The sequence below is a fragment of the Nuphar pumila genome, chromosome 13, assembly GCF_984573655.1.
Source record: "Nuphar pumila chromosome 13, dmNupPumi1.hap1.1, whole genome shotgun sequence".
In the NCBI taxonomy this organism is placed as follows: domain Eukaryota; kingdom Viridiplantae; phylum Streptophyta; class Magnoliopsida; order Nymphaeales; family Nymphaeaceae; genus Nuphar; species Nuphar pumila.
In genome coordinates this window covers 55,709,942-55,722,840 of record NC_143261.1, presented here as the reverse complement: position 1 = coordinate 55,722,840, position 12,899 = coordinate 55,709,942, and the positions used below count along the sequence as shown (strand labels likewise).

General features: G+C 35.7%; 1 protein-coding gene across 1 annotated transcript in view; it reads left to right on the top strand.

Annotated features, from left to right (window-relative positions):
* Window positions 1-12,899, top strand: part of LOC149818443 (uncharacterized) — a 1,135,480-nt gene that overhangs the window by 960,927 nt on the left and 161,654 nt on the right. Inside the window, exons 14-16 of the mRNA XM_089986219.1 lie at window positions 3,849-3,941; window positions 4,579-4,884; window positions 5,113-5,205. Of these exons, the coding sequence (XP_089842345.1) occupies window positions 3,849-3,941; window positions 4,579-4,884; window positions 5,113-5,205 (492 nt within the window). The remainder of the gene's footprint in view (window positions 1-3,848; window positions 3,942-4,578; window positions 4,885-5,112; window positions 5,206-12,899) is intronic.

The following is a 12,899-nucleotide window of genomic DNA, read 5'->3' as shown; positions in this document are numbered from 1 at the left end:
AAAATGAAATAGTTCAAACCAAAATTAAAAATTAATAAACTTTAACTTTAAGTTCATAAAGTTTAAATCAATCCCATAACATATAGAATCCAGCAACCATAATAAATTTTGCCATCTCTAGCAAAACTAGTCGCATCATCACCTACTCGATTAAGTTTGAGAACTCACAGTTCTCATACAAAATATTATATTATCCAATAGTAAAGAATAAAGTATAAATCCACTAAACATCAAGTTTAGAAAATATTTATGTGCACATCATCTTCATACAATTTCTGTCCCACAAATGTTGCAGGTACTTGTGCCTTTCTCTCATCATCTTTTTTAAGACTAGTAAGAAGCTCAACACAAATATCAGAAGGAATGCTATGTTTACATAATTTCACAGTGGGGTTAATATGTCCCACAACATGATATTTAAATCTATACAATCCTTCATGCATTATAAAATCACAAAAATTACACTTCACTATTTCTTTGGCATCTCTAAGTCAATAGTGTACAATATTATCCAATAGTAAAGAATAAAGTATAAATCCACTAAACACCAAGTTTAGAAAATATTTATGTGCACATAACGATTCAGATATGCTTGCAACATAAATAAATTCAAGCATACTTGCAATATCACATGATACAAAAATCGATGCATATATTATGCATATACAATACATGAACCAATACAAATTGCATGAAAAACTTTTATCTCCGTATAGAATGTTTCTTTTGAATGCATGTATATGTTTAATACAAACCAATTTAAGTTATTCTCCTAACCACTTCGCGGATACTAGCATGGGTAAAATTCTGAGGTCCAAGGTAGATCCCAACTATATCTTAATCATACACAATTATATTTTATTATGTACTAGGATCTCATATATGTTTCTCGATCGACTTCGAGCATCATCACCCAATGTCGTGACGACAAGGCCTACACATCCTCCAACACCATTTTTCTTAATATACCAATATGCTACAGTTGAGCCAATCTCACGATCCTCGACAAAATGGTGGAAAATTTTCTACAATCATGGCTAGGAACATGAACCTCCATATCGGGTTCTTGGGACAAACAATGCAAATGTTGTTCAGTATCCTCATGGTCCCTCATGACCGTCATCCAAGGATCCCACCATCATCAGAGGACAATCAAAGAATCATATTATTGGTATATTGTTAAGGTCTCTTATACCTCTTTAAATTATCATACACTCTTTCCACAAAAACATAATGGATCTGTATATCCATAACATGCACCTCATCATGCATCATCTGATTGGGCTACCACCCTACTCAGTCATAACAGTGTATCATTATATGTCAATAACTATAATTAATCATATGCATCATAAGACAATATAAATAATGCATTCACATGATTATTACAATAATATTTTACTCACACACGGCCTCAATAGGCCCATGTGTAGCTTAATCATAAGTCACAATACAATCTCATTCACCTTTCGAACTGTCTCATACATTCAAGTAAGCATTTTGCATTATGCGACATATCATGTTCACAAGCCACATACCATAATAACATATTATACATAATCATCATAAGCATATATAACATCACATTAGGCTATACATTATTATCATATTGCATATAATAAACCTGGTTCAAATTTGGAACCAATACATGCATGTAATTCAACACATCACATGCAAACTGGCAAAAACAATTTACATGCAAAACTGTAAAAACAGAATCTTACATGTTCTTAGAAGCTCAAACATAAATCATATAAAGTGATTCTAGATCTAAGATTTTTAATGTACATTCATATACACATTAGCTATCTACAAGAAGAAACCCTGACCTAAACCCATTCAGAGTCAAGAAATAAATTTTTTAGAAACATCGATTATTTTTTGTTCACTGAACAGTCTAGTCCGGTTTGATCTTTTCAAAGAAAAGTTAGTCATTCATCACACATAACGAAATAAATTCTAAATTTTTTACTATGGTTGGCTTGATATGTCTAACAGATGTCCCCAAAAACCCAGACTTAATTTTTTTTTTTTAAATAATTAAAAATTTTGTAATACAGACTATTTATATTATTTAGCAAACTATTTTTTAGAAATTACAGATTCTGGACCAAAATTTCAAGATTTTTAATTCTTAAACTGTAAATAAAATGCCTACATGATTTTTATCGTGTGTTCTACCATATATAAGCTAACACATATAAAAATATCAACCATAAATCTAGAATAATTTGGGAGGTATAATTTTTACAAAAATATCCAGCCTACAAAGATTTTCTATCGGGACATAAATTTTGTGTCGACTTGCGGAGGTCATGTCTCTAAACCCGAAACTCATTGAGCTCAATTTTTTTTTGAATTGCTTCTGTATGTCAGAAACATTTCTAAATTCATAATTTATGGGTTCATCGACTTGAAAACTATATTTTTCTTTACAACAGATCGAAATAAAAATACATAACAACATGCAGTTTTTAAGAAACACATCAAGAACTTTATGTTTTCATCCAAAACACTAAGAATATGCAACCAATGATTTTGACTCATCAAAAACATATCATATTTATACATAAATATATGTAAGCATGTTACATATATGTAACACAAAAGTATCATGCATATCATGAATTAAACACAATAACCAACATTTTTACTTAAGATAATATATTTTTCTCAAAATTGATTTTTGAAAAAGGATTTTGAGTTTATAAAAACATCCAAACAACTTTATAATCCATCAAAATCATATTAACTCCAGGCATAAACATATCCAGCATGTTACAAATATCAAATCTAACTTATAACATGAATTTAAATACGAATCTACATCATTTTTCATTAGAAAATAGGTTAAATCGCTTTTGCAAATTAAAATGGATATTATGAAAGCAAAATAGGGTTTTAAATATGAATATAACATAAATCGAACCATAGAAACATGATTTCATGTTTGATCGACCTATCCTAAATTCTAAACATGTTGAATAATGTAAAATCTTGTACCCTAATGTGAATAAAAATAAATAAAATACTGCACACGTGAATGAAGATCAAAATGCAACAAAGCTCTCTCGAAAACACGAAAGAGATCAAAAATATCTTCCTTAACGCAAATGGTTGTTGTCTAAAGCCAAGGTACAAACCTTGTATCAGATCAAACACCTAAAAACAAAAGAAAAAATGAGTATGATGGGATATCAGATCAAACACCTAAAAAATGAGTTAATCCGAATGACTTTTGTTATCAGGAAAGTCCTTATTTCTCTAACTTGTTTATTGAAATGTTTGAAAATAGTAACAGAGTTTATTGCTTTGCTAGTGCTGACGTTGGTTTTCAAAAATGCTGTTTAACATCTATAAGACTTTAACAACACTTCTCAATTATTAATTGTGATATTTTTAATGACATTTATCTCATACTTCAAATGAGGTTTGCATATAATGTATATTATATATAAAATATACATTATATTCTATGTTGTATATATAGTATTCTATGTTATATAACTTATATTAGTATTATTATATACGGGCTGAGCCAGGCTGCAGGCAGGGCACGGGCTGCCCGGCCCGGCCCAATCTACTAGCATTTAGTCGGATTGCTTTTTAAAATCGGATCCAACTCCGAATCCGATTTCGTGAAGGCCTTTGTTTGGAAATTTACAAGAAAACAGAGGCTATATGTGGAATGTCAGAAATGTGAGGCCCATGCCTGGAATAAGGGGTAAAATGTTGGCCTTAAATGGGATTTTCTAAAATAAATACGAAGGAGAGAGAGTACTCCAACATAAATACGACGACCAATTGAAAAAAACGTTGTTCCCTTGTTTCCTGAGAGAGAGAGAGAGATGCAGATCTTTGTGAAGACCCTGACGGGGAAGACGATCACTTTGGAGGTCGAGGGTAGCGATACCATCGAAAATGTCAAGGCCAAGATTCAGGTGCTTTGGAGGCACAGGAGATCACGCCTCCCTCTCTTTTTTTTCTCTCTCTTCGTGCCCTTTCTTCCTTTTTTTTTTTCTTCTTTTCATTTTGTTGGGCGCTTTTGGTTTGTTGGTATTGCTTTTCCGAGGGATTTGTGTCAGGAGCAGGAGGAGAAACCGGTGCTCTGAGTATGAAATTTGGTTTTTCTTTTTCTTCTTTCTCATTTCGAACTACCGTTTTGCTGATTGGTAGTGACATACCCATCTATTGATTCTCTCTCTCTCTTGATGGAAGGGCTCATGTTTTTGGCTCTTAATTTTCGTTTTATTTTTTGTGGTCTTGCTTTTAGAACAGAAAAAGGGTTCACAAATCCATCTTTTAGCTCCCCTTTGAAGGAATGTGTTGGGTTTTTGGATTACAAACTTTGCATGGATTAAGAAGTTGAGGTTTGGGCCTTTGTGTGGTTCGGCTGGTTTTCTGAGTTTCATCTTTTCGGTCTGATTTCTGAGACGGAGATTTGGTTTATGACGAACTAATGAGTTCCTTTCTGTTGTTCTTTTTGTTTTTCAATGGATTCTTTTGGTCCTATTCTCTCTTTTCAATGTTCCTTCCATTGTTTTCTTCTATTGGTTTTGTGGGTGATAGTCTAAATAGAGAATATGGGTGTTATGTTTTCTTCTGGATAAAGAAGGCATTCCCCCTGATCAGCAGAGGCTAATATTTGCAGGGAAGCAGTTGGAAGATGGGAGGACTCTTTCAGATTACAACATCCAGAAGGAGTCCACCCTTCACTTGGTTTTGAGGCTTAGGGGTGGAACGATGATCAAGGTGAAGACACTTACCGGGAAAGAAATAGAGATCGATATCGAGCCAACCGATACCATCGACAGGATCAAGGAGCGTGTGGAAGAGAAGGAAGGCATCCCGCCTGTACAACAGAGGTGTGGTCTCTGTGTTTTTCACTGATTGCCGATGGGTTTATCCGATCACTTAGTTTAGAAAGAATTGTGTTTTCTTGGTTGAGCATTTGCGTGTAAGTTTTTGTTTCTAGTGTCCCTCTGATTTATCGTCTTGTTATTTGGTTTCACATTGTTTAGCTGTTCTGGAATATGAATTTCTCTTGTCAACCTTTAATTGGTTTGCTTGGTTATTTATATCTTAAATTTCTTCATTTGGTTTTCTATTCAGCTAATTTTCCTAACTGATGTTTCACTTTTTTTCTCCATCATCGGCATTACCGTTACTGTTATATGTCTCCTGCTTCTTCGATTGTCAAGCTGGGTAACTATCCCTAGTTGGGTTCAAACGTTGCACACCTTGGCTACTATAATGCAACTTTTAATAATCTAGCTATCAGTGTAATCAGTTGTTATCTGTGCATTTGATTGTCCCCTTGGACAGCTGTGCCCAGCTCCCCTCTTTTATAACTGGTTCATATAATCTGTTTCTCAGTTCTATCTATTTTTGTGTGCTGGTTGTAGTGATGGCATTTCATCTCATCCTCGCTGTAATATGTATGGTGTCTTTTGTAGGGGACACAATCGAGTTCTGTCCTGCTCGTACAAATACCTATCAGTGTACAGTGTACATGCTTTATTAAAGACGGATAATGTTAACTTTTCATCTAATTTTCTATTCATATTTTCTTTCTATAATTTATCGTAGATGGCTTATTGGATTAGAAAGTTTTGGTGTTTGGGAAATTTTGACATTGACCTTCTTTCACTTTTATTTCTTGACATGTGCACATATTTTTGCAAAATAGGGTGAGATGTTGAGTTGCATGTTGTGTGTGTGTGTGTGTGCTCGCTTGTGCACATGTGTGTGGGTGTGTACATGTGTGTGTGTGTTGCGGGCATGTGTATGCATGGTTGACAAACCAAGAATCTCAGTCAAATCTCAGTTGACCTGTAACTCATGACTTGGCAAGTCAACTCAGCTGACTCGGGAGTTTTTTCTTAATATATTTAAAAGTACAATTTTTCATGAAATAAAACTATATATTTAAAATATTCAAAAAGTTATGAAAATGTAAAAAGAAGAAATATGATTAACATGAGAAATTAGAAGTCACATATCATGTCATTTTTAGTGGTTGTTTTGATAACCAAGTATATCTATGAGTACCAAATCAAGTACAAGTATGTCAATTAGATGCATGTGGAAAAAGTGTAGAATGCTGTAAAATAAAAAGGTATTGGATTTACAAATTTAATCACATGGGACATGGAGATATTCAATTAATTGCATCTACTGTTAGATTGCAGCGCATAGGGAGAAATCTACCCATGTCAAAAATCACAACTTTTCGGTTGTAAAAGGACTTTTTCACCCTTCACACGTGAATTTCCTTTGATATGTGAACTTCCCTCTCAAATATCCAAATATGTGAATTTTCTCTTACACATTTGCGAATGTCCTTATGCTTTCACATTTGTGAATGTTCTGACCTTCACATGTGAATGTCCAAATGTCTTCCTGCTTGTGCTCTTATGTGATTTATAGTAAAAAGAGTTTGTTGAAAAAAACTGACACTCCAAAAGCACGATGGGCATTTGGCAACACTTCAAAAGTATCACTAAAGCCTTTAGCAAAGCTTTTGCCTTTAGTGCCGCTTCAAAAGTACATATTTGGGAGAAAATCGTAAAATAAAAGAACGCCGTTTGCATATTTTGGGAGGACATTTGCATAAAATTTGCTATCTCCCTGGTTATAATTTTGAACAGGGTGCCTAAGAGTGAAATTGGTCTGAACTTTTTAATCTCAATCTCCTAGGTTATTTAGGAAAGAGGACCAAGAAGGATTCACCCCCATCTCCCTGGCAAACATGAGTTTCTATAAAGATCGTTAAACACTGCTATAAAGTCTCTCTGGCATGCTGGCCAAGCCACCTTAAAAAATTCAACAAGGAATCCGTCCACCTACGGGGCCTTGTTGTTGAGGAGTTTTCATTTTGTTTGCTTGACTTCATCTACCAATAAACCCTTGTTCACGAAGTCTTGCACCCTCGAATCAAAACAACCCATGGGGGTCTCACTTATGTCAAGAGAGTCCTCACCCATATTGGAGGTAAAAAAAAGTCACTAACGTATTTTGTTGCCTCCCTTTAGATTTCATCATTCTCATAAAGATGCCCTCCAATTGACAAGGCCAAGTGAAGTTATTTCTTCTAGAGGAAGCGAAAGAACTTAGTGTTTTTATCGCCACAACACATCTAATGTACTTTGGATCTTTGCTTCCATTTAATCTCCTGCCTTGCTCTTCATTCTGATATATCATCGATCAATAGCTTTTTCCTGTCATTTAATCCCTCCACCTCATGTGCATCACCCCGCCATGCTGCCATCACCCTCTGCATTAAACACAGTTCCTCTATCTGCTTGAATCTCACAACCCCTTCTCCTTTGCATCACTCAATTAATCGAGTTCTTATGTGGTTTGTTTTTTTGTGAATATAAGAACAGCCTAAGCGGCTACCTGCGGGTGGGCTCACCATCCTTCTATGCTTTCAACCAGCTTTGGGTCCCTCAACTACCATAGTTCAAACTTGAACCTTCGATTGCTCATCCATCTTACCTCCCATTCGAGCATTATTGACGTGTGATCCGAAATGGATATAGGCGCCGCCCCATGGTGGCTCGTCCATCACGGAGTCGCTCCCACCACCCCTACTCACAATGAACCTTTCAAATTTCTGCATGCAAGGGTCTCTTCTCCTGACTGACTAGGTATAAATGTTACACCAACCTTGTGAAAATGGATTTCAGAAAAGAGATCTCAAGCCTAGAGGCACGTTCTTAAGATCGCTATCTTTAGAACTTCAATCGCCCCACTCCGGGAAGACCGAAGATGCGAAAAGGGGTTTGATGCGACTGAGTTCCCAGGATACAACTAGGCTTGAACCTCCAGAGAGTCACTGCTTCGCAAGGACAGATGATCTCTACCACACTTGTACTCTGCAAGCCAAATCGAGAAGAAGGAAGAAGAAGATTTTTTTTTTTTTTTTAGAGTCGTAAAATTCTTGTATATTCAAAAGACGAAATAAAAGATATTATAGACTTTTAGAGAGGCCAAAACGTTTTGCGATAAATGAGATTAATGGCCATAAATCTGACGGTTTGAAAATAGGACGAAAAAGACCTGAACGGTCACCCACCTTTGTCTGTCAATCAAAGGCCTCTAAAACCGCCCAACAGTCACAATGCAACATTAACTCGATATGCATGCAACTTAAAGCTTTTCAAACGGCCAGATAACTCAAACCGAAAAACAAAACGGATATTTTCACCTCATAAGCACCTCGCACCGCTGCGAGCGTGCAAAGTGCCACATTGCACCTCAAGCGCCCTTGCGCACGCGCGTGTGCGCGAACGGCGCGTCCGTTGCTGCATGATGCGCAGCAACGTCCGCAATCCACCTAAAGAATCAAGGCTTACCAAAGTAAAGAATAGATAACAAGCTCTCTATTTAAACCTCTTGAAAAACTTTTCTCTCTTAGATATGGGACTAAACTTTTTCAAAACTCTTTTGGTAGTAATCATTAATATTTTAAAACTTTCCTAACAATCCCCCACTAGTTTTAAAATATATTTGGCTTGCATAGAAACTTATGCATTAGTGAGAGTGTCTGCATGACTTGAACCCCCACTATTTGAAAGAAAACCTAAATTAACCAAGGTGCTAAGTGGACTTACCTTGAACTTAGCTCCTTATATTGTTAACAGAGTTTTCAATCATACATAGGTTTCCAAAAGTACGATTGTGTGGATTTCATGTTGGCACATTTAGAGCCTTGTGCTTTCCTGGATTCATGAGTGCTCTAGAGAATTGCCAATTCTCATAAGAAACGGCTCACATTTCTACACTCATATAGGTGAGTTTGTCTAGGTGTACTGTAACACACACCTTAGCCTTAAGGCCTACAAACTCATTAAGAGCTATTAGCTCAACCCTCAATTAGTTACAGCTCATGAGCACACATCAATAATGGGCTTACATAAATATGCTCAATATCTGTCATTCACCAATTCGTTTCCCATTGAACCTATGCATGTGGGATCTCCAGCGCTTTAGGTTGGGTATCCTTAGGTGATGACTTAATTGACTTAATTCCCATTCCCCTCGAAGTTTTATTGATGATATCTCTCGAAAGGCCTTTCGTAAATGGGTCTGCCAAGTTTTGACATGACTTCACATATTTCAATGAAATAATATTGTCATCAATCATTTGTTTTATAAAACTGTGTCTTAGACTAATATGTCTAGACTTCCCATTGTATTTCATATTACCTGCTTTACATATAGCTGATTGGCTATCACAGAACATTGAAATAGCAGGTATAGGCTTCTCACCTAGTGGAATATCCACTAGCATATTTTTAAGTCATTCAGCTTCTCTACAAGCAGATGCCAAAGCAATAAACTCAGATTCTATTGTAGAATGAGTTATACAGGTCTGTTTCTTAGACCCCCATGCAACTGCTCCTCCTCCAAGGGTAAAAACCCAACCACTCGTAGACTTGGAATCTTCAAAGTCAGTATTCCAACTTGCATCACTATACCCTTCAAGAACAGCAGGAAACTCGGTATAGTGAATTCCATAGTCTAAAGTATGCTTTAGATATCTAAGAATCCTGTTCACTGCATTCCAGTGTTGATGACCAGGATTATTAGTGTATCTACACACTTTACTCATTGCATAGGCAATGTCAGGCCTTGTGCAGTTCATTGCATACATAAGGCTACCTACAACACTGGCATATTTTAATTGTTTAACACTAGCACCATCATTAGGAGTCAATTTCATATTTGGATCATATGGGGTGCATGCTGGTGAACTATTAAGATATCCATACTTTGTAAGAATTTTCTCAATATAATGTGATTGACATAATACAATGTCATTTTTATTTCTTATAATTTTGATTCCTAAAATAACATTTGCAACACCCAAGTCTTTCATACAAAACAAGGAAGATAAAAATCTTTTTGTTTGATTTATGCATTCACTATTGTTACCCAAAATAAGCATATCATCAACATATAAACAAATAATAATAATTGAGCTACTATCTACTTTACTGTAGACACATTTATCCGCATCATGAATTTTAAAACCATTATGCACCAGAGAACTATCAAATTTTTCATGCCATTGCTTAGGGGCTTGCTTTAATCCATATAAGGATTTCTCAAGTTTGCAAACTTTGCGCTCTTGCCCTAGCACTACAAAACCTTCAGGTTGCTCCATATATATCTCTTCATCTAATTCTCCATTCAAAAAGGCCGTTTTCACGTCCATTTGATGAATTTGAACTTATATATGGCAGCCATGGCAATCAGAATTCTAATAGTAGATATTCTGGTTACAGGAGCAAAAGTATCAAAATAATCAATACCTTCTTTTTGTTTAAAACCTTTTGCAACCAAACATGCTTTAAATTTATCGATTGTACCATCAGCTTTTAATTTCTTTTTGAAAATCCATTTGCAGCCAATAGTTTTGCAACCAACAGGTAAATCCACTAATTTCCATACATTATTAGACATAATTGATTCTATTTCATCATTAATAGCTTCTCTCCAAAAGGCAGCATCTTGAGAAGACATAGCATCTTGAAAAGACACAGGATCATTCTCAATTAGAAATGTATAAAAGTCAGAACCAAAATTAGTTAGTTTTCTAATGTGTTTACTGAGTCTAACTTCAGTTTCTGGTTCATCAACACAATCATTAGAATATTCAATCATGTCATTTACAGGAAGTTCATCTACTATAATCCGGCTGCCATCAAGAAGAGAATCAAATGCATTTTTATGTTCTATGAAGGATGCATCTCTAGATTCTACAATAACATCATTAACAATGTCCAAAAATCTATATGCTTTACTATGTTTAGCATACCCAACAAATGCACATTTAAATGCTTTAGGTCCAACCTTCTTCCTTTTATTTTCTGGAATTTTAACATATGCTAAACAACCCCAAACACGAAAATAACTAAGATTAGGTTTCTTACCAAAACACAATTCATAAGGTGATTTATCAGATTTGGAATAAGGAACTCGATTAAGAATATAACAAGCAGAAAGTATAGCCTCTCCCCATAAGTTGGAATGCAAACCCATATTAAGCAGCATAGCATTCATCATTTCTACAAGTATTCTGTTTTTCCTTTCTGCTACTCCATTTTGTTCAGGAGTTCTAGGAGCTGACGTTTGATGGATAATACCATTATCTTCACAGAATTTATCAAATTCTCCACCTAAGTATTCACCTCCTCTATCTGTTCTTAAATGTACAATATTTGTTTTAAACCTATTTTGTACTTCAGCTAGATAAAGAAGAAATTTGGAAAATGCTTCAGATTTATGTTTCAACAAATAAACATAACAAAATTTTGAGTAATCATCTATAAAGGTAATAAAGTACCTATTGCCACCACGACTCAAAACATTATCCATCGTACACACATCAGAATGCACTAATTCAAGCAATTTATAATTCTTTTCTACACTAGGAAACGGGAGTCTAGTTAGCTTAGTTTGAATGCATGTCTCACACTTATGTTTATGTTCTATTCTCACATGACACGGAAGAAGACCAAAGTTATTCATATTATGAATGCAACGAGAATTTATATGTCCTAATCGTGAATGCCAAAGAAAATAGGAGTCAACCATATAAACAGAAGTAGTAGCTTCATTTATGCTCATCTTGAACATACCACCAGTGGCAAACCCTTTTCCTACAAAGATTTTTTCTTTGGTCACAGTTACAATCCCAGACTCAATAACAATCTTAAAACCATTTCGTGACAGGAGATCTGCAGAGATTAAATTTTTTTGAACTTCTGGAGCATAGTGGACATTCTCAAGTGTTAGGACTTTCCCGGAGGTGAACTTAATTTCCACACTCCCTTTTCCCAGCACTTTAGTTGAGGAAGAGTTTCCCATAAAGAGATTGCATCCTTCCCCCACTACTTCATACGACTTGAATAAGTTCCTGTCGTTTGCCACATGAACAGTGCTTCCAGTATCCAGGTACCAGTCTTTATTTGCAGCCACCATAAAGGTTTCAGAGATTACAGCAACAAGCCTCTCCTCTGACTCATTTGGCTTAGGACCAGTCCTCTTCCATTCTCTGCATTCGCTAGCAAAATGGCCAAACTTGCCACAAACATAACAACTACTTTTCTTTTTATCAGTTGGCTTTTTCCCTTTCACAAAATTCTTTTTGATTTTTTGGGTTTTCATGATTTTGCCACCCTTGTTACTAACAAAATTCACTTTAGGATAACCTTCTTTAGGACTCGAATTCTTTTTGTCACGAAGACGAGTCTCTTCCTCAATTCGGATGTCCTTAAGAAGGCCATCTAAAGTAATTTTCTCATTTTTATGTTTTAGGTGATTCTTATATTCTTTCCAGGAATCCGGCAGCTTCCCAATGATGACAGCAACTTGGAAGTCATCATCAAGATACATACCTTCTCCTTTGATCTTATAGGCCAGTATTTGCATCTCATGAATTTGAGCAAGTATAGGCTTATCATCAACAATAGAAAAATTAACATACTGATCTACGATAAACCTTTTGTTACCAGCATCTTCTGCATTGTACTTGATCTCGGAGAGCATTCCACAACTCTCCAGCCGACTCCAATGGTGAATACAAGTCAAAGAGAGAATCAGCTAAAGTGTTCAGGATATGCCCTTTGCATCGGTAGTTGTCAGTAAACCACTTCTCTCACTCTTTCTTCTGTTCTTCTGTCTCAACTTCTCTAGCAGCGACAGTGGGACAGGGCTTTTTGAGAACATAGTCAATATGCAGCTCGGATAGCAAGAAATAGACCTTTGATTGCCACCGCTTGAAGTTTGACCCATTAAATCGATCGAGTTTTTCGAGGTCACGGCTAAGCAGATTGATGGAGTTGGATGTTGAACCAGAGGCCATAATGAAGTTCTAAAATTGTTAC